Raw genomic sequence first — 25,497 nt, 5'->3', positions numbered from 1 at the left:
TCTTATTACCAAAATGCTATGGCCAAAAAAACTTGGCGCATGGTTGTATTTGATCAGTTTGAGATGGTATCAGAAACAATGAAACATTAATACAATGTGACCCTCAAGGAACACCGTTACAAAAACATAAAAAACATGTACTTAGCAACATGTAATGTGAAAATAAAATGCCATTTAGTCAACAAACATGTTGTATAGCTGTGGCATATTGCTGATGGTCTATACAATGTCATTTTGGGAAATTTCCTGCCATTCTTCAAGTAGGACACTGATAAAGCTCTGAACAATTTCTGGAGGATGGTTTTCTGTCTACAGCACATCCAAGACATGCTTGATCAGGTGTCAATCAGAAGACCTGGCCGGCCAGTCCATCACAGAGATACCTTCATGGAGACGGACATTATCTTAATTAAGATAAAGTCATCACCAGCAGCTCCTGCAGACACACTGACAGTAGGCTCCAGGACTGTTATACCACCTCTGCCGAACACATCTGTACGACCACCCAAACACACTGTGGCCCAAACCATGAAGGAACTTCCACCCTACCCATCAACAATGTTACAGTCAGCATATACCGCTCTCCCCAGCGTCTCCAAACTCTAACACGCCCCTATCATTAGTTGAAACAGTAACCTGATCTCATCTGAGAAAAGTACCAGCCTTCAGTGATTAAGCTGCCAGTTCTGGTGTTTACGTGAAAAGTGAAAAGAATCGGGGCCTGTGACTGGTGGTCCGGCTCTCATACCATCATCATGGAGTTGATTCATAACAAGTCTGGTTGGATAAGTAAACTCCGGTGGGACGGTGGAAGTCAATTTCCAAGGATCTACCTGTACTCCTGCGATTTTGACTGTTTTTTGATGTTCAACTGTTTTGTCTAGGTGTTGTCATACGCAGACAACCTTGACCTTGTCTCCTGCTGTACGGCCCAGTTTTCACCACCAACGGCCATCAGGAGACATCCAGCATCCATACAGAAAACATCACCCTGCCCATAAACTGGAAATTTGCCAATGAAAGAAACACAAATTCCATACCATATCTACTGGTGCATTCACACAGCCACACCTGTAGGCATTGTCTTCACGCTTCACGCCATTCAAACACAAACTCTTCTGTAGCTAAACCTATCCCTTACTAAAATAACTTTTATGGTAGACAGGGTATGCCATATGCCATGTTCCTTTAATTTCTTTTCACAGTGTGGTTTGAAACAAAATCAGACAAGTCAATGTATACAATACAAAATCCACAAGCTAAAGTCTCCACTAAGAATCCAGAGTTTTGAAGCTTCGTCGGCATCCTAGTGGTGATCATCACTGTCTGTGCTCTTTAATTAGAATAAATTCAATTATTGATCAAGGTGTTTGTTAATCCACAATTTCTATGCCCTGCTCTGCTGCTAAACAGGCTTTGTTGAGGGTGTGGCATCAGTTGAAGTGCTGACAGGTGCTGAATGTATTGTTAGTCTCTCACTCTCACCCCCCCAATGCACACACACATACAGAGTGTGTGACTGCGAGGCTTTCATTTCTCACAAAACTTTTTTTATGTCACCTAATTCACTGGTGTGTGTGATGTAATGATCCCTGTCTGAATCATTGATGAGTTCACTGATTTTAGTGAATAGCCGATGTCAGTCAGGAGCCTGTAATTACACACTGGAACACTACCAGAGAGGAAAATATGATCAGATTATATTGTAATGATTAAATGTTTTAAATTACTGTGAGTGAAATGTGATCCAGTGTGTATTATATGCCATGGTTTGTCCAGAACACTGCAATCTGCATGCAAACCTGATCAAATTACATGAGGGCGTTTGGGTATTCTGGCTAAATGTAATACTGATTTGATCATTTAATACATGCTAGACTGCAGACTATAATATCTTTTCACATGATGTACAAAGTAAAACAATAGGTTATAGTTTTCACACACTAAATAAATGAAGTGAAATGTATTTAGCTGTCATGCTCGGTGTGGTTTACTATCTAAGCTTTGCTTTTGACTCCACCTATAGGTTCCTCTGGGTAAGTACAAGCATCATCCCCTTTGTGTGGCAGCGTCATGCTGTGAAGGTGTCATTTATTGGTGAGGCTGGGGACAAGTCCCCACCCCTTTCCTTTTTGAAAGCATTTGTTAAAAAAATGCTTGCTATGACAACTTTAATAACAAATAAAAATGCTTTGAGAAAGGTTTATTTGCACAATAGGAAAACATGCAATGCAATGTAAATGTAGAAGAATCAAATGTGCATTGTCCAAAAAAACAAGCTACATATTATGGTATTATATTCCATTATATTTTTAAATCTTGAATTGTCACCTGCCACCTGAATTTTGTGTTTCCCTTCACAAAAAGACATTTGCACCATAAACTGATGCAGAAACTTTCTCCAGAATGAATGCTCAAAATTTTCTGGGAGACCCCCAAATCATTTGTTTCAGCATTGAACAATTCTTCAAAATAGGGTTAAAATATCTTCTCGTCTTGTGCTCATGAACCCAGTGTTGTGTATCGTCACACGCCTAATGTGCCCTTATGTCCCCAACACTTTACAACACAAAGCAACTTGATTGCAGGGACAAAGAGACTGGCCAGAACTGAGGGAAGGATGAAGCTGAAAACAGAGAAGGCCTTCAAGAAAACCTGCTCCAGGGTGTCAAGAGCTCGAGAGAATCTGCCAGAAAGAATGAAGGAAACACAAACTAACCCACGGAGAGTCTGATTACCTTTTATAAATGAGCATTTAATTTTTTTTTTATATAAATGTGCACACAAACAACCTAAAATGTGTTTTTGCTTTGTCATCAGGGCTGATTTTGTGTTGAACCAATTGCTCAAAATGTAATCAATTTTAAATTGTATATTTCCTTGTGGAGAGTTTGTCCTTGTGAGATTGATTAAAGTAAGAAAAAACAGTACTCAAACAGTTCAGCTGGGTCAGATCGCTCAGACACCCAAGGGTGATTTAGAGCATCTAACCCAGATGGATGGATAGCGAAGGTTAGTGCATGAGGTAACTGTGGGGTCTACAAGAAAGCCATTCTCAGCCTTGATACTCAGGTTCTCACAGAAATGACAAAACTATTTCACAGATGTTCTTTGTAGCTAAAACACTGGTCAGCATAGTGGACAGTATGTAAATTATATGTATGATTATCAGAAAGCATAGAGGTAAAATCAACTTTCTGCTACCACACTGTACTATAGTAATTTGGGCTTTTTGCCCTCAGTCAGTTCTTCAGCAGAGGAAACACATGCTCAGCTGGACTGATGGCATTTGTCTGACTGATGTGGCCATTGTGTTTGGGATAATTTATCTTTCTCCATCTTAAAATTGTCTCTAAACACTCTAAAAGAAGCTTAAAGGAGAGACTGTATTCTTTAAACTCATAGTCACTGTCTCATTTCAAACACAACTAACAACTTTGGGATATATAAATAAACCTAACTTGACTTGACTTTATTCTATAAAAGGTTCTCGTTTTGTCTGACCAACGCCAAAAGATCATGCAAAACAGAGAAAATCTCTCAAAGTCCTCACATTTAAGAAGCTGGAAGCAGAGAATGATCTGTATTTTGCTTAAAAAATATTATTTAGTAAATGATTCTTTGTTATTTTTATTTAATTGCTCAACCTTTTGTTTAAACTCCAGTTTCAGATTTATGGAGTAGGCCTACACTGTTCATCGTATACTCGGCAATATGCTGTTGCAGACACTAGGTGGCACACAGGTGAAGTATTTTAAAGTTGCTTCCATGGCCTTTAATGAGTGAATGAACTATTTAACTAAAATATATTCAAATTCAGTAGATTAAATAAAACTTGTAAGTTTAGTTAGAAATGCACAAGCTAATAGGCGCTAATTATTAAGTAGCTTTAATGTAAACATTTTACTTCAGATATTAATGTTTAGATTTACAAAAGGACACCTTTAGTAATTTTAAGGGATTATGATATAGTCTGTTTGTATTTTAAGAATATAAGTAACCCTATGGCGTTTTTATTCATACTTCTATCTTGATAAATGTCTTCAAATGAATGAAATTCCAACGATTTAAGCAATTCAGCCGGTTTTCTTGTGTGTGTGTGTGTGTGTAAGATAAAAATGTGCACAATGTCTTTTTTTCATTGTTGTGAAATAGATAGAGTTACATCCGGATTAAAAACGATCTATTTGTCTTGTCTCTAATACAAGCCAGATGTGTTACCTCCAGCGCCCGTCCTGCTGTCACTCAACCCGCCTCTGTCCAATCAGGACGGAGCCTAAGGTCCTCCCTCCCTCCCTCCCTCCCTACAGAGTATCCGAGGCTCGGTGGAGAGGAGGAGAGTTCTCCTTCTTTCTGCTGCTCTCTCTGAGCCCATCTGTACCTCTCTCCTGCTGCTCCCTCTCATAGTGCAGAGCTGCCCAATCACCCCCAGCTCTACAATGAAGAGAGGGGAAGTCCTGGCTGTGTGTCTGCTCTGCTGGAGCTGCAGTGTGCGTGTGGTTGCAGCCATCCAGAGGCTTGATATGTTTCCTTATGGCACATTGAGTGGAGATCACATATTGGCAGAGGGCGACGATGAAACTTCCAGAGTGCTGTCCCTGCCCAAACCCTTATACTTCTACGGCTCCCACTTCTCGCAGCTATATGTGAGTAACGTTACAACTTCACTAACACTCATTTGCATGCTTCTGATTGATGTAAAATCAGAATCTCAGTTGTGGTACTTTATAATATTTATTATAAGATTAGCATTTCCTGACTGTGAAAGCCTGTATTGATTCTCTAAAGTGAACATTTTTGCAGGTGGCGTTTGAATAAGCTCCGCAGTAGAGCGGTGGCTTTTTTATGGTGTGTTTGAATGGGAAAACTCAAACAATAATCCGATTTAAACATATTCTCCCCTGTGCAGAATTCACGAATATAAACATTTCGAGAATGTTTATTTTGAAAGGAAATATTTATTAACATGTTCTGATGTCTAAATCATTATAAAAAGATCCTCACCAGAGGCTGGTGCTTGGAATAACTTTAAGTATGATTACTGTAAACCCAGTGGTGGAAGAAGTATCAAGAAGTGAAACGGTCTGCAGCATTTAAACCTTAGCATTAATTTACATTTAGTTAAATGATGAAAGTATTGAAGACAGTGAAGTGCATGTACTCATGATGCAGAATGGCTTTACTTGAGTAATGTTAGGCTTCTTTATACTTTTACTCCACTTCATTTACCTGAGAGCTTTACTTAGTTACTTTGCAGAATCAAATTATTAATAGAAATTATTTTTAAAATGAAGAATTTCTGATGCATTATTGTAGATTAAGCTACCCAGGAGTAATTCAAAGTAGCTCCACCTTTACCGGCTGCAACATTAAAGTGATGCTTACACATGAATGCATGAATGAAGTTAGAATCCAATAATACACATAATGTCCTGTATATCAATTGGAAATGGGTCAATCTTTGGTCAAAGTTTTTGATACTTTAAAGATATTTTAATGCTAATACTTTTGTATTTTTACTTATGTGTAATTTTGAATTCTGGACTTATACTTGTAAGAGTGTTTCTACACTGTAGTATTGCTACTTTTACTTAAAAAATGTGGGTACTGCTCCTGCCATTGTGATTGGATCATTATTATTATTGATTGATCATTGATCATTAGGCAATACTTAATGTTTAAATCCCATGTAACAATACTCCATTACATGTGAATGTCCTGCATTCAAAAGTATTGTAAGCAAAATTTACTTTAAGTATTGAAAGTAACTTGATCAGTGTTGTATTGTTATATATTACATTATGAGATTATTAAAACCTTTGCATTAACATGTAAGCTGCATTTCAATATTGCGGCTGGTTTAAGGTGGAGCTACTTTTAAATAGTTTATAGAGGGTGTAACCTGTAGCAATGCATCATGTTTTATAAACGGATCATTTGTTATTCGTCTGGAAATACTCAAGTAAAGTACAGGTACCACCATATTTTACAAAGCACGTCACTTTGCAGTGACAGTAATTATACACATCATCGACGCCATCAGAATGTGTCATGCTCTGCAGTCCTGAGGAGGTTCCAGTGGTTTAAGAGGGGAATCATTGCGTTCATTATTTGGCTCCTGGGGTGCATGAGGGGGTTCTTACAGTGCCCAAGGAGGTTCCAGTGGTTTATGAGGGGATACAGGTTTATTAGGAGGTCCCATGGGTTCATGATGGTGTTCCATGAAGGTTTCCTAGGTGGTCTACAGGAACACCATTGGTAGCTATCATTCAACTGCTGGTGCCATCAAGGCTAATTATTAATCAGTGACTCTCCCTGTTTTAGGTGGCTACCAATGGTATCATATCAGCCCAGGACCTGCCGATGGAAAAGCAATACGTTGACGACGGCTTCCCCACAGATTTCCCTGTGGTGGCGCCATTTCTGGCTGACATTGACACCAGCGGAGGGCGAGGACAGATTTACTACCGGGTGACCGAAACGCCCAGTGTACTCAACAGAGTGGCCCAGGTCTGTTTATCAAGAGAAAGTAATTCCAATTATATGATTGTAAATTGACTACAGACTTTTGAAGCAAGGTAGTAAAAGCTTGAAGTCACATGTTGAGATGAATACTTTTTTGCACTGTACTTAACTACAGATGTGGATTCTTCCTTTTTCCAGTTCTTCATCCATTAGTTCAATCCATTGCACACTCCATTTTTTCCTTCATTCTTTTCTCCTTCTTTTTCTTCATCATTGACTCATCTGCTCACTCAGGAAGTAAATCGAGGGTTCCCAGATGCAAAGTTCACTCCCACACACGCTGTGGTTGCAACGTGGGAGAACGTCGCCGCATATGAAGAGCAAACTCGAACCAATGGACCTTCAAACAAGGTAAGATGGATGGAGGGACTGGGAGTGCTATCTCTAGGCCTTCTTGTCTGTTTGTCTGTGTATTGATTTATGAATGAATTAGTTCATTTTATCATCACGTAAACAACTCACATATGCCTCTCTAGTTTGTTTTGGACCCCAAATTCCTGAATATGTGCATCACCTGTAATCAGCCTGGGGTGGGGAGTCTATTTATAATTCCCCTTCCCATCCTAATTTGCTTGTTAACCTTTTCAAGGGGTCAGAGGTCATCTTTAAGGGTCACTGAAGTGCAGACTCGTTATCCCCTCCTCCAATTCGCACACAGGTAGACACAGACATGTCTTGGCTATTCATGCTCGGTTGGGCATTACTTCCCTCCTTGTTTGTCTGCCAGTTACCAATTAATATCTTGGTTTTCCATTAAAATGCTGCTCTTCAGCAAGCCCCATTTCACCTCAGTGATTATTCAAAGTTTCTTAAATTCAAACTTTTGGTGCAAAATTTTTAGAATATTCTTTTTTTCCACCTCCATACCAGTTAGACAAATACCAAAATACCGCTGGGTATCTGTGTCTCAGCTCAGTGTGAATGTAGTAGAAAAGTCTGACACACCCATGGTATCAGACTCTGACACCCAATAACTTGTAACTCCTTTTATTATCCGTCGTCTCACTTCAATTTGGGGGATATTCATGCTCATATCTGGAGCCACAGTTGGCATAATTTGGGGGATTTGGTGGATGTGAATAGGAAATATAATGTTTCCTTAGAATCAGTTAGTTAGCTGTCGGCTATAACACGAGCCCTTTTTTCTTACATTTTTGGCAAATTGGCACAATTAAAGTATGCTGAATTAGCTATTAGAAGTTCCTGTTTGTAGTGTATCCATGGATTTACAGACAACTGTGATTAGATCACTTTGAAACTGAAAAAAAGCGTCTTTTTATGTGATTTCACAGCAAATTTATTGATGTTTCTTTGCGATGGACTACCAAGACAAACTGTGGCAGTTGGGATGTAAGGGTTTTTAAAGTACCTTAAGTGCCTCTTTGAGCTGTGTGTCACATCCACTGCCATCATTGGCCCAAGTTATAATAACCTGCTTCCAGCTGTTTTTACACCACTGGCATACACCGATCATCTCCTCCGCAATGTTCCTTCAACTCTCCCACGCCTCTTGGTGAGGCACACCTCACAGTTTGACAACCTCTGGAGGAGGGTAACACTTTACACATCCGTAATTTTCTAGGAATTTCTTAGGAATTGTCCTGGAAAGAGGCATGTAATTTGATACTAATTATAGGGAAACTAGGACTTCTCTTATAGGAAAAGCTCCATTTACATGCAAGTAAATATCCAAACATTATTCACTCATTATTAGAAACTTTACTTTCCATATTTGTTGAGTAGTATGCTTGCCTGTAGACAAATTACACATTTTGCAATGATTTAGTCTGTTACTTCCAATAAATTGGGGGATTCGCAAGAGACAGATTAAGTCTCTTGAATGGGTCCAGAAATGCTGGATCCTACATTTCCCATTGTACAATTCAGTAGCATCTTGCAGTAGACCCTAAATTTCTGGATCTTTGTTTGGAATGAAGCCTTTTCCATGTAGACAAAGACATAATACAACTGTCTTCACAGGGCGAGTAGTGCTCGACGGGTAAACTGAACTAAAATTGATGGGATGCCTCATTAATAGGAAGTGTACCAATAATACACATTTTCTATTTTCTTTATAAGTGACGCCAAACGTAATGGTTCTTTCTTGAAAACCTTCCTAAAAAGTGATTAAGAGATTATGGACATTTAAAATCAAATGTCTCCTAGAGGAGCACTAGAGGCTTTTGAGTAAGTTCATCTCCGGGAAAGACTCCAAGTAAAGCCAGGCCTACTGAACTTATCGATCAAACAAACAGTGCTTTGTTGTTCCTGGTTTGTAGCATGTGGGATGGAGGGATGAAGGGAGTGGCAGATTTAAGTAAAACCCCCCAGGAGATCTCTCTCTCTCTCCCTCTCTCTCTCATCTGTTCTTATTCTTTACTCCTTTGGTCTGGTTTCTTTTATGCCTCCTTCTTTCTTCCTGATTGATCAAAAGCTAAACATTCAAATAGTCTATTGGGGATACATAGAAGTAAGCGTCTTAAGACATTTCCCAGTACCTGGGGCTCATTTTGATTGCATTACTGCCAAATGGACAAATCGAGCGATTGCATCTCAAATATTGGAAATTAGTCTCCAAGTCTCTATCCACTGTCGAGCAAACTTTTAAATAGCAAAATGTGTTTTTAACATGTGCTAAGTGGGGGTTTGTTTTGTTATTTAAAAGCTCTGTCTGGCTTGTCAGATTGGAGCAGTTGGGGTCCCTCCTGGGATATGCTTCAGTGGGTCTGTCCTCGGACTGATAGCATCTTCCTTTGAAGTGATTAGCCGGAGGTGCCGGGTGGGGTGGGTGTGTGTTGGGGGTGGAGTGGTATGTGTGTGTGAACTGATTAACCTGAGGTGTGTGTTTGTTGGGTTGTGTATTAGGGGCGACGGGGTGGGCTAGTGTTTTGGGGGAGGGGGCAGACAGTGTGGTGTTTGAGGGTCGATTTTGGAGATGAGAAGTTCAGCAAGGGCCGAAAAAACAGGAAAGTAGAGGAGAGAAAATGAGAGCACACGCAAGAAAGTTCACAGCGATGAAAAGTGGGCTTGTGTTTTCTATGAAATTAGTCTTAAAGAGGTTATTATCATAATTGGAAAATAACTGATTCACTTGAGACCTAAAACACACACTCTGTTGTATCTACTACCATGTAGCCCAGTTTGCTAATGACCAGAGCCATTGACACAGAGAATCTGGCCTTTTGAACGTTGATTTTTCAGGAAGTGTTCAGCAGGCTTAACTTTGAGCGGCATTTTGCTAATCCTTCTTCACATGAGGACCCCTATCATATTGGTGGGTTGGTCTTCCACTCCTATGAGTTATCAGAAATCAAAGTTAGCTCAATGTGAATAACATAATATAATACATATATTGTCATTGTTAACAGTACAACAAAATTAAGTGCAGTACTTATTCATTGCAAGACAAGGTAATAAAACATAAAACACATAAAAGAAACAACAGACCCACTCAGACGTTTCCCTTGTAACTCGTAAAAGTAAAGTGACTTTTCGTGAATTTGATGTTACATAGTAATTGTGACAAAGGAGTGATGTCTTAGTTTATGGTTGCTGACAGGAAGTTGATCATGTTCACAAACTTATGGTACTTTGAATTGACCAAAGGAGTGGCATATTCATCATTCTACTACAGGAATACGCTCATTACTTGCTCTCTTGGTAAGACTTAGATGAGAAGATTGACCCCACTGTCACGTCTGGTCTGTATGTAAATATGAAGCTGGAGCCAGCAGAGAGGGGCTTAGCTTAAATAGTAGGAAAAGCTAATGCTGATTAGCAAATGTTTGCATGCTAACACTCTAAACTAAGATGGTGGACATGATAGCTGCTAAACAATGGCATGTCAGTATCATTCTGAGCACGCTAGCATGCTGACGTTGACTTTAGGATTTAGCTTAAAGTACAACCGCACAGAGCTGCTAGCATGTCTGGAGACTCTGAGTGTTGTAATATCTCACAGTGCTTGCTAATATTTGACAGTGGGTTACTTGGAAAATGCAGAATAGTTTAATGTACGCATCATATAATTCACCAAATGTCTCAGTTAGAAAATATACTAGGATCTCATACAGATCGCTAAATCTTATTGAATGGACTGTGGTGTGATGCGTGCCAAAATGTGGGTCCATAATCCAAAGATATTTCAAAGGAAATGGTACAGAGTGAAAATATAAGGTATGCCTTACAATATACACAATATTGCACATCCTGAGAAAACATGAGCAGCAATTTGAAGAGGAATGTGATTTTATGTTTGACCACAACTGACCTTTTGTTCCCCCCTCGAGCTCTCTTCAAAGCTAAATGTGCAAAAAAGGAGTGTTGAAGGTTGAACACCATTTTACATGTCTGCTGTGTGAAGGTCAGATGAGGCTGAATGAATGAATAAATGGACTCCCCTGTTGGATTTGGCCCTCGCCTTTCATTTTGCTCTCTTTGCCTCTCTTCCTCTAGCCTCGTCCCTTCATCTTTTCTGTATCACAATAGGAACTATTGTTTCTATTAGTGTTATTTGTTGTTTCTGGGGGCCCCTTGCAGTGACACAAGGGGCATCCCTTTAAATATGTTCATCCTGGTTCAAAGCGGACGGTTACTGAACTTCGGCCTTCATAATATGTTATTCTGTCTTTATACCATGGGACGGATTTGTTCATCAGAGACCATTGAGCCTGTCTGTATTAACCAGAAACTAAAGGCTTTACCTAACCTTGTGGCTATACAGCTCAATAATAGCCACCAGAACTGAGACTTGGGATCTTGGCGGTCATTACAAATTACTAGTAGAGTCATAGTGCTCTGGTTTGTAGTTGTGGGAACTGGGAAAGATGTTCATGTTCACAAGAAAAGCAGCTATGGTTTTACCCACCATGTGCTCATGAGTACCTTGAAAAGATTTCATAAACCCTGAAGTTGTACAATTTCCTCAATCTTTGGAAAAGCAGCTGCAGTTATAACAGGAAAGTCACCCAAATAAACTGGAGAAGGGATTTTCATATGACAACAGCAAAATACTGACTGTACTGTTCCTGGCAACAAGCCTGCACTGTGTGCGTGAGTTTGTTAGTGTGTGTTTGTGAGTGTGTGCCAGTTCCCACGCTGTAGGCAGTTCCGTTTGTAGCACTCTGGTGATGCTGGCAACTGGACTGCAGCTGCTCTCCGTCTCTCTGTGCCTGTTTGCAGCTGTGCTGCGGCCGACGAGCTGAAAAACTAGCAACCAACAAACCTGACCTCCCTCGATCTCTGTCTCTCTCTTCCTCGGGATGTTCCAGGCTAAGGAAAGTATGGCGTCACTTATTCAAAACCCAAATAAGATGGAAAGTCATCTTACCTAAACTATCTTCATCTTTAGCTATGGATGGCATGGTAGACTAAACTGGATTATGATAGATTAAACCAGACTTATAGATAAACTAACTCTAAACAAGACAAAACTAAGGTAAAATACGGTGAGGCTGAATTGAATGACAAACAAAATGAACAAACAACACCTGATACAAGGTTGCAGCTGCAGTAGAGTATGCAAAGGTACTATACAATAAAGACATATTATATTGCAAGTGACATGCTTGCTAACTTAGTGTCAACTAAGAAGGTCTGCCTGGTTTCCTGCTGAAGTCTGAACGCAAAGACTGGGCAACATGCTGATAAAAGACACATACATAGATACATATTTCATGGGATAATAATAATTCAATGGGATAGTTTGAAACTTAGGGAAATATTAAATTTTTTGCTTTCTTGCTGAGACTAGCTTAGCTTTACATAAAGCTGGAAGCAGGAGGAAACAGCTAGCCTGGGTCTGTCCACAGGTAACAAAATCTACCTACCAGCACCTCTTGAAGCTTACTAATTAAAACATTTTATCTAGTTTGTTTAATCCAAACTAAAAGATTAAAAATAATGTTGAAGTTGGGGGTTTACAGGAGTTTAACTTTCTTTACTGAGTGCAGGGACTTCCTGAAGTTCTTTGAGGTTGACAGGCAACAAGTGGAGGCCCCAGGAAAATAGTCCAGCTCGTAAACTCTCGTAAAACCACAACTTGTCGTTTTTACTTCCTGCTTTTTGTATGGATTAGGCAAATCACATGTAACGTGTTAATTAGTAAGCTTTAGAGTTGCCTTCTGTCTTTATGCCAAGCTAAGCTAATCGTCTGATGGCTGAAGCTTTATATTTAGCTTACAGACATCTTGTATTGATCTTCTTATCCAATTCTTGGCGAGAAACACAATAACAACAAAGAACTTGCTTGGATGATTCATTTAGGCTGTTGGGTATTTCCAGACTGTCAAACCCCCACCGTGCGTCAGACAAACGTAGCAGACTGGTGATGTTACCACCTAAACCTCGAACAACCAGGATGATCATGACATCAAACATTTGTTGGTCCCCTCAACGATTAACATTGTGTGTCTGGTCAGTGTGAGGACACTCTTTAAAAAAGGTGTGACAAAATGCCTGTAGGGACGTCGAGGGGTTGTGTGTGTGTGTGGAGGGACTGTCAGAGCCCACACTCACAAACATACTGAGCTACAGTGCCTGAAAGTCTTTGATGTGTGTCAGCTGCAATTTGTTGTCTTCCAGCTGTGAGTCTGTGAAGCACACCAGGACTACTTTACACAGACAGACAGACTCAAACACAGTAAATGACCACACAGATGGAGGAGGGGTAGAGAGGAGAGCACAAATTAAAGGCATTGTTTGACATTTTTACACTTATTTTCTTTTATTTTTATATGAGTTATATGAGGAGCTCTATACCACTCTCATGTCTGTACGCTAAATATTAAGCTAGAGCCAGGAGGCTGTTAGCTTAACATAAATACTGGAAGCAGGGTAACACAATGACAATTTGTTATTTCTTCATTTTAGGTTTTGTATGTATTAAAAACAGGATATACATAACAGGATATGACATGTTAATTAGTAATATAATTTGCTTATTAATTCATAAATATGAAGCTAGAGCCAGCAATACTGGAAGCAGCGAGGAAACCGCTAGGATGGCACTGCGATAATTAATATGTTATATTTTGTAACTGTTGTAGTTATAGAGGTGCTGGTAGGCTCTGTCCAAAGGTTGCCTTTATTACCTGTTGTTAAAAATGGTTATTATGATGTGATTAGGGTGTTTTACCTATTCAATATGTCTTTGTCTAATGTGTAATCTGAGCATTTCAGTCCTAGGTGCAGCTAGTTTCTTGCTGGCCCAGCTGCTCAGAGGATAAACTCTTGCCACAACCCAGTGCCTTGCAGCAAGCTGTTCTCCCGTTTTCAGTCTTATGCTAAGCTAAGTTAAGCTAACGGCTACTGTCTCTAGCTTAATGATTACTATACAACCATGAGAGTGGTATCTATCATCTCATCTAACTCTCATGACTATATTACTGCGCTGATGTTTAGCAATTTTTTATATTTACCATGTTCACCCTCTTAGTTTAGTGTGTCAGCAGGCTAACATTTGCTACAGCTGAGGCTTATGGGAATGTCATCAGTTTTGCAGGTACTTGGTCATAAACCAAAGGATTCAACAAATTTGACCTGATGATGGTGCTAGATGAAAAGTTAAGGGGATCAAAGTTATTACAATTCATCCTGAGGGGAAAATAAACGTCTGCACTAAATGTATTTGTTGACTTTAACTGTACTGGAGACATGTCCTCTTTTCTGTCTCCCCATATTTCTCCCATTGTAAACCAGACCTATGGCCTCTCTTCCAACTCTGCCTACAGCCTCCCCCCCCTTGTATTCTTTCATCTCTCTATCTGTCCATACCTCTATTCCTCTACCCCCTCCTCCTTTTGCTTCTCATCTTCTCTCTCCCCTCTTCTCCTCCTCCCAGGAAGGAGGAGGGGTAGCAGGAGAGAAAAGTACAGACATTTAGAAGGGATATTAAGGACAAAGGAAAAGCAGATCCCCTCTTGTAACTCCAGCTTCTTCTCTTCCTTCCCCGAAGACAGAAAAAAAAGAAAAAAAGAAAGACCCCCTCTTTACTAATTACATAGCCTGGAGGATACAAAGTCCTACCCGCCCACAAACAACAAGATAGTTTAAAGATGTTGATGTAAACAATTAGGAACACACACATATATTCACATGAGGCGAATATAGGTGGAGAGACATCTGTGGTTGTATATAAATGTGTGTGCACCCCATGTTTCACATTGTAACAATGTCTGGTTTGCATGCTGTAACATCATCATGAAAGATGTCCAGACACACAGGAAGACAGCTGTGGAGATCAACATCTGGGCTGGGGGTTGAGAGACCAAAGTGTGTGTGTACATTTCTTGGTTTGTGTGTGTGTGTGTGTGTGTGTGTATGCACTTAAAGATAATCAGATTCTGTCCCAAAGGAAAACAACATGGGATCACTCACAGTCTTCTCCTCATTCACCAAATTTGTGTTTTTTTAACAGTGGTTTTGGGAGGCAGAGTGGGCTGGACGCCCCCACATACATGTAGGACACAAGTTCCTCAAGTCACCACTGTTTAGCAAAGAAGTTCCCTGACGCATCAGTTCATACTGACTCAATTTATCCTAATTTGTGCAAAATAGATGTTTAGAAACTCTGTGTTCAGGTCAGTATGTCAGTAATTGGTGGTGGTCGGTGGAGGGGGGGTGTGAAGGGTGAGAAGTCTAAACACGAATCCCAGCGGAGCGAGAGATGAGAGAGGAAGAGGAGGAGATAGGGAGGAGGTGCAAGGAGAGGTGTGAAGTTTAAATATGAGGAGTGAATGTTGGAATAATTGGCGGGTGGTTGAGCCCACTCTGTACACACAGTAGGTGACCTCATCCCTCTGACACTTGCAAAGCTGAAAATTATTATTAGACACAAGCTGCTAAACTTTCTAACATTAGGGGCAGAAAATAAAAACAAAATGCTGAAATTCTACCAGAGAAAATTTAACTTTTTAGACCGTGTGTATGAAGAAAATAATTCAGAACCTCAGCTTTCTTGAAAGAACTACAATGAATCAGATATTAAATCAAGACATTGTAACATTTGCTGAACAGCGGCCAGTGTGGCCTCAAGTGATACAGGATGGTTGGGGAAATTGAAACACAAGCAGGAAACAACATGCTAAGGTGTTACTTTTTACTTTTAAAAAAACTTTTTAGAACTTTATTTTAGTTACTTTTTTTCAGGGGGTTGTCCATTGATAACAGGATTGGAAGTTTGTTCACAGCTCCTACTTGTCATTGACTTAATAATTGCTGTGTGTGAGTGTGTGTACGTGTGAATGGGTGAATAAGAGGCAAATTGTATAAACGCTCTCATGTTGTGAATATTTGCACATTCCATGTTAATTATCCTGTATATATTTTGCATTTCTTATATTAGTATTATAGTATTATTGCATTTTTTTGTATATTTGTACATTTTTGTTTCTATATTTATGTTTATGTGTACTGTTAAGCACAAATAAACCTGTGACAAAATTCTATTAAATGTTGACCAAGTCAAGGCTGTAGCACCAAAAACCCTGAGTGTATGGAACTAAGCAACTGTGCGTTTTATTGCTTATGAATTCAGCTTATCATTTGTAACAGGAATATTTTGTTATTTTTTCTTTCAAAAGTTACATTGTCCCAGCTAAAACTAAGATAAGAATTAAGCTATAAAAATAAAATTGTAATGAAAAAATTTAGGGAAACGTAATGAACACATTTTGTCTTATTCAGTTTTGACAAAACATACGTACAACCTTGTAAATCTGAACAGGTGAAGGGATTTTATGTTCTACAAACTAAATAGAATAACAATAACAGACTTACCTTTCTTCCATTTCTGTCTTTTCTCTCCTTATGCTTTGATTATTTAACTGAGTGGAAGTTGACCAGAAAAATGGCCAATGCAGAGAACTGCACTTAGATCACCGTTGCAAGAGTTTTTGTCCCTGTTTTTATTTTGGTTCAGACTGAGGCTGTTTCTCTTTTCTCTCTTTAGGTCAATACCTTCCAGGCAGTAATTGGTTATGATGAAACCGACTCATACGTTCTCTTCCTTTACCCTGAAGGTGGCCTGAACTTCTATGGGACACGACCCAAAGTAAATATACATGGCCTTAGTTCACAGCTTGATTAGCTTCAAAATTTTACCACTGCAGCACTAGTAGATATGCACTAATTAAGTTCATGTAATGGTTAAAGCTAATTATTGGAGAATCTTTTTCTTTTAGGAGTCTTACAATGTTGAGATAGAGCTTCCTGCAAGAGTTGGCTTCAGCAGAGGAGAAGTCACATATCTGATCTTCTCTCGAACTGAGGGACCTCACTACAGCGTCACCAGTGATGAGCAGAGTGTTAAAAACCTGTACCAGTAAGTAAAAAACATTAAGGTTGTGTCACAAATCTGGTTCATCTTCCCCTCAGGAGGAATCGTAATCGTGATCCCTTAACTTTTCACCTAACTCCATCATCAGATCAAATTTGTCCAATTCTTTGGTTTATGACCAAATACCTGCAAAACTAATAACATTCCCATCAGCCTCAGCTGTAGCAAGCTAACAGCTAACAGCTAATTACTAGCTACCTGGAGAATTGAGCAAAGCAGCTGTAGTTCATTAGCTGTTAGCTGTGGTTGCTGGCAAGCAACACACCTGCAATGCTAGTTTAAAGTAAGTATAGTACTTTGATAAAGAAATGTGTTCATGGTGGGGTTAGGAGGGTTTGCTAGCTGACAAACTGGCACTATGTAAACTCAAAAAAGCTGTTCACATTCACTTTTACCTTTGTTAGAGCTGATTGTCTCAAGTATGGCTTACAGGGTGTGCTTTGTACCTGAAAATAATGTACCTTTTTTCCAGGTAGACATTCTAACATGTCATTACAGGAAAAGCACGGGTATAATTAAAAATGCTGATAACATTATAAACCTGTGAGGTTGCAAATGCACACAGACTGGACCCTGCGCTCACACTGACTGATGTCTTTCTCTTCAGGGTTGGCAATACAGGAATTCCAGGTGTTTGGCTTTTCCACACTGGGAATCGTTATTCTTTTGACAACATTGTTCCTGCGTCCATTGGTGGCCTGCTTTCTACTCTACCATCTCAAGGACATGGCTTCTCCCTGGTATTTTTGTTTTATGGTGTTTTATTTACAGTCAACACTTAGTTTTGTCAAACAACATGCAGAAAAATAAGCTGACTCCTCCATGGTTTCTGCTTCTAGGACACCACCACTCCTGAGTACTCTGAGTTTGATGACTACCCAGACAACACTTTTGGAACTGATAACCAGGACGAAGAAGATGATTACCCTCTGACAGGTGGGGACCCTGAATTCCAGCCAGCCCCTGGTGACCACTCAGTGTCCCTTCAACCAGCAATTCCTGCTGCTCCCTCCTCCCCTGCAGAGGATTCTGGCCGTCAGGTGTCCCACAGCAGCGAAGATGTACCCTTGATTTCTGAACCCAGGTACAGTTCAGAACCAGCACAGAGGCAGTATGCTCCCCCTAATCCTCCCAAAGGAGTACCAGAGGGAGGTGCTCCGCAGACTCAGGAACAGCAACCACAGGTAACACTAAAATATCCCTGCAAATGAAATGAATTTATGATAATGTTGGGCAAAAAATCCTAATGGCCAAAGACAGCTGTAAAGTAACGTTTAACTTGGGCCAGAATAAATTTTTTTTAAATAAAAAGCACCTAAACTACAAACATCACAAAGCTACTAGAACATATTTGTGCATTATGTGACAAGAGTTCTTGTCTCTGCAGCTCTGCAGACAGCAGCACTGTTCAAATTCCCTGAAAACATCACTTATTCCAGAGAATATGAAAGAAGGAATTTAAATTGGCAGTGCTGCCAGAGTTTTGTAATAACGATTTGAAATTGTAGTTGCTTTTTGTAAATTCTGTGGTTATAATGGAACGCTGTTTCAGAGACCGTATGGAGTTGCCAACAAACTGCTGGCAAAGCTGCAATCGTGATACTCTACATGCAGCATTGCAATATGTAAAATATGCAGAGATCATAGCTCTCTGGTTTATAGCATCTGGAGAGATTTAAAAAGTATTGGCGTGGCTTTCACTGACAACAGGAAAAACATATTTGAAGTTAAACATAGGCTATTCTATGTATCTGTCTCTGAAGGGTCCTCTGGAGGTGGTGGATGTTTACCCCCCTCACAGAAATGAACCACCTCTTTCCCGTGGAGGTCACGTCGTCAGCGTGGAAGAAGAAGAGAATTTTGACACGGGAGGTAAGAGACAAGCCATGTGGGTCTATATATGCATATATATATATATGTATAAAGTTGTCTTAACTTATGAAAGGAAGTTCACTTTGAGAAACAGGAGGGTAACATTACCTTGCCCTCTGCTGCAGAGCTGCTTAGCAGCTGGCAGTACAATACTACCGTTGTGCTGGGCAGCTCCCAGGTGTGTGTGTGTGTGTGTGTGTGTGTGTGTGTGTGTCCAGCACTCCCTCCCCTGCAACTACTCCCACAGGCTTTTGCTGTAAATAAGAATGTGCTCTCAGTCAACTTGCCTGGTTACATAAGGGTCAAAAAGTATTTACATTTAGCTCAGTGTGGATGATGAAATACTATTTTCCTTAGAAGATGCAAAGAAGTATTTGTTAACAGACTGAGCATTTTGCAGAAATTAATTACAATATTATTGGAATAATCCCAGCCCCTCACGTTTGAAAGAAGAAATAACACAATCGGTCTGGTATGACCAGTGGCTTATGTTGGTTAATGTTGACTAATGTTAGCTGACTTGGGATAGCTGTTGCTGTGACAAATTACTGAGTCGTATGCTGGCTGTATGCATTTCTGTACTCGCACTACTGCACTCTATGTTTTAGCTTGTCACAGATAAACATTAAAATAGTTTTATCACAAAATGGACTCCACTTACATAGCTCTTTTCTTCCAAAGCTGATAACGTGCTTTTACAATTTGCTTCTTATACACCATTCAAACACACGGCAGTTGTTAAATCAGTGACAAGTAGGAGCCCGGGAACAAACCACCAACCCTGCGATTAATGGACAACCTCCTAAAATTACATGTAGCTAAATAGTGGTTAAAAAAACCTGAGCAAAGTAACACTTCAGCAGGTCGTTTTGCTTTCCATCATTGCTTTTAGGGAAACTAGATAGATAGATAGATAGATAGATAGATAGAACTTTATTGATCCCCGAGGGGAAATTGCGGTGTTGCAGCAGCAAAATTGACACAGATTGCAAAAATTTACAGACCAGACATATTCTATATTTTTAGGACTTAACATTATAGGCCAATGACTATTTTTGAAGGAAGTGTGTCTATAATATGAAGTGCGTGTGCATATACAGTCATGTGGGTGTGTTTGCATTTTGTGAAAATATCATTCAATGCTGCCAAGGGTTTAATATTCATGAAACTTAGACAGAACATAAAAACAGTGTGATATTGGAATGTGGGTTTCCCTCCACAGCATTGGCACGTGCGCATGTGTGTGTGTTTATTTGTGTAAAAGCACAGTGATTTATGTGTGTGTGCTTCCAGAGAAAATATCCTGACATCCTGTGTTGATCTGAATGTTTGTGTCTGTGAGTGAGTAAGTGTGTGATGCCCCTGTAGGATGATAAAATGCTGCATTTTGATCCCAAATCAGCCATTTACCAAAAAGACAAACAGAGAGAAGTACGAGGAGAGAAACTGGAGAGAGTGAATCACGCTCGCTACATAGTTACGCAAGTTCCATGTGGTGTTTTGAATCCAGGGAAAAGAACTTACTAAAATCCCTTTGAGACTACGTGGTTTCAGCGGTCTGAGAAATGCTAGCGAAAATGTCAGTGTCATTCTTACTATTTGTCTGTACAGCAATGGTGACTAGCACTTTTCATGCTGCTGACTATCCAGTTCTATTTCTGTTTATTCCACATAAATCAAGAACAGAGCACGCTTCACTTCCTATGTGTCAGAGGATTTATTTTAAGGAAGGAGCAATCATCCCTAAGTGTTCAGGCCAGCACATGTAAAAGCTTCTATGAACTATATCTAATGTAGAGTACAGCACTTTATTTTATAATAAATTTTATAATATTATTATATTATTTTCACTTTATATTTTATATTATTACTTTATCAATTAATTGGGATTTTTTCTGTCAGAGTTTAGACTTATGAAATATGTGTTTAAGGATTTCAGATGCATTTGGGAGCTTGTGAAGCAGCTGTGTGTGTGTGTGTGTGTCAGTGGGTGTGGGAGGCAGGACTGCAACAGCTGGTTTCTCTCCAAGGAGTGCCTTGACGTGTGTGTGTGTGTGTGTGTGTGTGTGTGTGTGTGTGTGTGTGTGTGTGAGTACCTCTCTCTGTATCTTGTCCACCTTCTTATCCTTTCTTTCCATCTATACTTATATGGAGACAACCTTTAATGTTCCGTCTCCATTGAAACTTGCATGTTTGTGTGATGTAAATACTGGGAATATATATATAGATATAGATAAATCTAACCAGCTTAAACCTTTTGTAAATGACAGCAGTGATCTGCATCTACATCTCTCTCTGTTTTGTCTTATTGCCATTTTGCTAAGAACTTAGGAGACATTAGCATATTAATTATGTATTTATTGTATTGTAAATGAAATACATAATACTAATGATGATTTTCTCTCCCTCAGTGATTCAGTACACTACAGAAAATAAGGAAACATGTGCCAGGTAAGTCTATATAGCATGATATGTAAGTTTTGTTGCTGGTATAACAAATGTACATCCTATTTACTTGTAGTGGTTGTTGACCACTGTATGGGACTGTATGGAAATGTTTGGGATGGCGATGGAGAACCTTGTTTTTCACTTCCTAAAATATTATCAGTATTTTGAGCCCTCCTCTTAACTTGAAAAACTACAACACCTCTCCCCAACATGTCAAAATAATGAGGCATAGCAAATTTAAGAGTGTGTACCTCCAAGTTAAACTTTCAATGTTGTGAGAGCACCTTAATTTTGAAAGGGAACTTCACCAACTTTACACATCAAAATCTGTTTGGGGGAGTACTGCTGCATATGGGAAAAAGGTTTTGTGTCTCCAAGGGAGCTGAACAAAATCTGATAAGATGCCTTGAGTTATGTCACTTGCATCAGTGTCGGTTGGGGCTGAAAACTAGCTTGGAAATTAATAAAATCTCGGTCGTGGAGTCAGAAGTGAGCTTATCAGACTTCTGTAGCCCTCTCCTCATCTCTGCTTGAGGCTACATTAGCGGCTATAAGCACAACACAGCTGAAGCTCCAACTGAGCTGCTGACGGTTGTGTTGCATTGTGGTTAATGTAGGTGTGATGATATCTCTGGATCTGCTGCATTTATTTAAAAACAACATTGTGAGTCTGACACTGTTATAGGAGTGCATCGCTGAATCAGTGGTGTAGTTTTATAACAATGTTATAAACCACCTAGACACCCAAATAATTTTCACACAGTCTCTTACCACTCTCAATCTGACAGCGATAGTAATGGAAATAATCAAACAAAACCTCATAGTTAAAAAAATGTACAGTCAAAGTTAAACGTGTATTGTTTTTCTTTGTTGTCTCTTGTCTTTCTAGATTCCAACAGCAGTGTTCCCAGAATGCATTTTGCTCTGACTACGCCACAGGCTTCTGCTGTCACTGCCGGCCTGGCTTCTATGGAAATGGACGCCAGTGTTTACCAGACGGTTAGAGCGCTAACGTTAATCCACAGCGATACATTCATCATATTTCTATTTTTAAGTCTAGTAGTGAACATTTATATGAAATTAGTGATCATGTTTTTAAAGTCTTTTGTTGTTTGTTTTTGGGTAACACCTGTGCTGCTCCTCCAGGTGCTCCACAGCGTGTTAGTGGTAAGATGAGCGGAACAGTGACCGTGGGTTCGACTCCAGTGAAGCTGAACAACATTGATCTTCACGCCTACATCGTGGTGGGAGATGGGAGAGCGTACACTGCCATCAGCGAGGTAAGAATCTAAGAAAAAATAAATATTTCGGTATGTTATTGTACAATTTATTTAAATGTAGTTTTGATAAAAACCTGTTATGAATTATCTTCTTCTCATGCACATTTTTTCTCCTTCTGATTTCTTCTATGTAAACTTTTTGTTAATTGGTCAGGTTCCTGAGCCATTAGGCTGGGCTTTGATGCCACTGGCACCAATAGGAGAGCTGTTTGGATGGCTATTTGCTCTGGAGCTTCCCAATAGCCAAGCAGGATTCAAAAACACAGGTAAACTGTGTGTGTGTGTGTGTGTGTGTGTGTGTGTGTGTGTGTGTGTTGGTTAAGTATATTGCCTTGTACATCTTGACTGTTGAGCACGTCTGTAGAGAGATGAGGGAACTCCTTTACTGTGTGCATGTGCATGTGCATGTGCGTGTTTTCGGTTTCCCAGCCAGCTGTATTGTCTCCAGGGATGTGATGTGATATCAGGCTTCCACCTCCCCTCTCTAATAGGAAGCAGCTGTGTGTGTGTGTGTGTGTGTGTGTGTGTGTGGGTGTGAATGTGCATGCCTGTGTGTTGTATACAGATGTAACCATTGCAGACATTTCACTTTTTATGATTTTTTTTATTTTTATTTTTTTTATTAATTTATTTAAACAGGAAAAGATTAAGAGCAATCGGGCCTGACTCAGTATAGAACTGATTTTCAGCAGTTTCCTGTTCTGCAGAACATGAATACCTCAAACACAACAAAACTCCAAGACCATACAATAACAAACACACAGCAACAAGCACACAAACTACGATAGTAAAACAATCTTCAGCAGGAGGCCATAAAGCTATCTCAGTGTTCACAGATATACCTGTCCATCAGATGGCGAGCAAAAGTTTGTTTAAATAGTCTTATTGATGTTATAGATCTGATGTGCTGTGGAGTCTCATTCCAGGCTCTAGTGAGCAAATTAAAGAAAGATTTCTGTCCATAGCAGTTTCTAAAAGCTGGTATAGGGAGAAGTCCATTTGCAACAGATCTCGTTGTGCGTTCGGGCCTTGAGCTGAGTTTTGGAGTCAGCGCAGTCAATCCTGCAGTAGTGTGTCCATTTAAGATCTGATAAAAAAGGTTCAAACCATGGCTTATTCTATAGTTCTGAAATGTCAAGGCATTACTCAAAGATAGTGCAACACAGTGGTGAGTCCAGCCTGGAAGCCTGTTGTGAATCTTATAGGCTCTATTGTAGAGTCTCGCTACAGGTTCAAGGATCTCATTTGTTGTGAGTGACCAAACAGGTAAACAATATGACAGAGTGGACAATATAATGGCATGAAGATATGTTTTAGAAACAGAATGCAGTAAATATGGTCTAATTTTACTATAAACAAATAACTTTTGGTTTAACTTTCTGGTTAAAATTTGGACATGGTCACGATAAGTAAGATGTGAGTCAAGAGAGACTCCCAGATACTTATACGTGGATACAATTGAAAGTTTTTGATTAGAAAAGGTGATGAAATTTGATATAGACAGTTGTTTCCTAGATTCTTAGTATTAAGTGTTAAATGGTTATCCTGGAGCCAATCATGTAAATGCTGTAGGTCTGAGTTAAGTTTGTAATTAATTGTATCAATATCTGAGCCAGACAAAAAAATGACAGTGTCATCAGCATATAACAACAGTACTAGAAACATCAAACACATGATATGCAACCGCTGCACTGTTGGTTGTGTCTGCAGTAATGTGCAATGAAAACAATCCATAAATAGAAAAACAAAAGTCAAACTGATTGATTGATCGATAGAGTTATTGTATTCCCAGGTGCCGAGTTCACTCGTCATGCAGAAGTGATCTTCTACCCTGGCAACCAGCGCCTGTCAATCATCCAGACGGGCCGGGGCCTCGATGACCACAACCACCTCACTGTTGATACTGTAGTCAACGGCAATGTGCCCTTCATGCCCCCCGGTGCTGAAGTAACCATTGATCCCTTCAAGGAGATCTACCAGTACTACCCATCTGGTAACCGTAACAGACAGAAAAGAAGAAGACAGATTGTGTGTAACATTTCATGCCTCCATTTTAAAACCTAAAACCTTTCTCTGTCTCCAGTTGCCACCTCCACCTCTGTGAGGGAGTTTTCAGTTGTTTCGGCAGAGCGAGGCTCCGAGTCCTTCTCCTTCCAGTTGAAGCAGAACATCACTTACCGCAACTGTCGACATGATAACCGTGCCGCTGCCCCGGAGACGTTGCAGATCACAATGGAGAGGGTGTTTGTGATGTACGTCAAGGAGGAGCGGATCCTGAGATACGCCATCACCAACAAGATCAGCCCAGCCGGAGGTGAGTCTAACGGTTTCCAGTATTTAGATTCATTATCAATCATCCTTCTCTTTCTCGTCTTCTTGATATTAACGCTTTGCATAAATAACAATGACATTAATTTAAGCAGTGGTGGAATGTAACTAAGCACATTTACTCAAATGCTGTACTTAAGTAATAAGGCCAGCTAAAAGGAAGTCATTCCTCTTAACCTCCCTCATGCTCGTTTGCTAATCAATCTAATTAATCTAAGAACAGGGAACATTTATTGCACTATGGGTACTTTCACTTTTGGTAGCTTTACGTACATTTTGCTGATAATACCTATATACTTTTACTTAAGTAATTTAAATTTAAGCACTTTTACTTGTAGTTGAGTCTCACTGTGATATTACTACTTTTACTTAATTAAAGGACCTGAATACGTCTTCCACCACTGAATATAAGTAGGTTTAATTGTAAGGTTTAGTCATCTGAAATTATCTAAATGTTGTTTCAGCAGCTTTCCTCCCTCAGGAGAGCACGACTGTGATGAAAGAAAACAGAGTAGACCTTAATTAGTTCCTGAATGGCATCATTAGAAACATGCACAAGACTCAGGAACTGTTGTAATACATCAAACCTAAAAACAACAACATAAAGAGTCATCATAAACAGTCTAGGACACAAACCTGTCTTTCAAAAGAACAGTTTATCCCAGATTACAGAACTAATTTGAGACATGCTGAAGTAGTGTGTAACCA

At 39.6% G+C, this 25,497-nt stretch overlaps 1 protein-coding gene across 22 annotated transcripts in view; it reads left to right on the top strand.

The window, feature by feature from the left end:
- The first annotated feature begins 4,363 nt into the window (after positions 1–4,363).
- nid2a (nidogen 2a (osteonidogen)) overlaps positions 4,364–25,497 on the top strand; it is a 49,802-nt gene continuing 28,668 nt past the window's right edge. For 8 of the 22 annotated variants that reach the window (XM_038717264.1, XM_038717213.1, XM_038717187.1 and 5 more), the window contains exons 1-14: positions 4,365–4,646; positions 6,325–6,510; positions 6,760–6,876; positions 16,475–16,576; positions 16,707–16,846; positions 17,469–17,601; positions 17,701–18,045; positions 18,625–18,733; positions 21,145–21,184; positions 22,071–22,180; positions 22,328–22,461; positions 22,616–22,727; positions 24,254–24,454; positions 24,545–24,775. In XM_038717264.1, coding sequence (XP_038573192.1) covers positions 4,440–4,646; positions 6,325–6,510; positions 6,760–6,876; positions 16,475–16,576; positions 16,707–16,846; positions 17,469–17,601; positions 17,701–18,045; positions 18,625–18,733; positions 21,145–21,184; positions 22,071–22,180; positions 22,328–22,461; positions 22,616–22,727; positions 24,254–24,454; positions 24,545–24,775 — 2,167 coding nt within the window. In that variant the 5' untranslated portion in view covers positions 4,365–4,439. Of the gene's footprint in view, positions 4,647–6,324; positions 6,511–6,759; positions 6,877–16,474; positions 16,577–16,706; positions 16,847–17,468; positions 17,602–17,700; positions 18,046–18,624; positions 18,734–21,144; positions 21,185–22,070; positions 22,181–22,327; positions 22,462–22,615; positions 22,728–24,253; positions 24,455–24,544; positions 24,776–25,497 lie in introns of all 22 variants that reach the window. The other 14 variants (XM_038717150.1, XM_038717159.1, XM_038717153.1 and 11 more) reach the window with 3 other exon arrangements.

The sequence above is a fragment of the Micropterus salmoides genome, unplaced genomic scaffold (genome assembly GCF_014851395.1).
Source record: "Micropterus salmoides isolate LMB-PRFRI ecotype aquatic unplaced genomic scaffold, ASM1485139v1 Ms_hic_scaffold_1, whole genome shotgun sequence".
NCBI classification, from domain to species: Eukaryota; Metazoa; Chordata; class Actinopteri; order Centrarchiformes; family Centrarchidae; genus Micropterus; species Micropterus salmoides.
The sequence above is the reverse complement of the archived record's forward strand: the minus strand, read 5'-3'. Positions and strand labels throughout refer to the sequence as shown.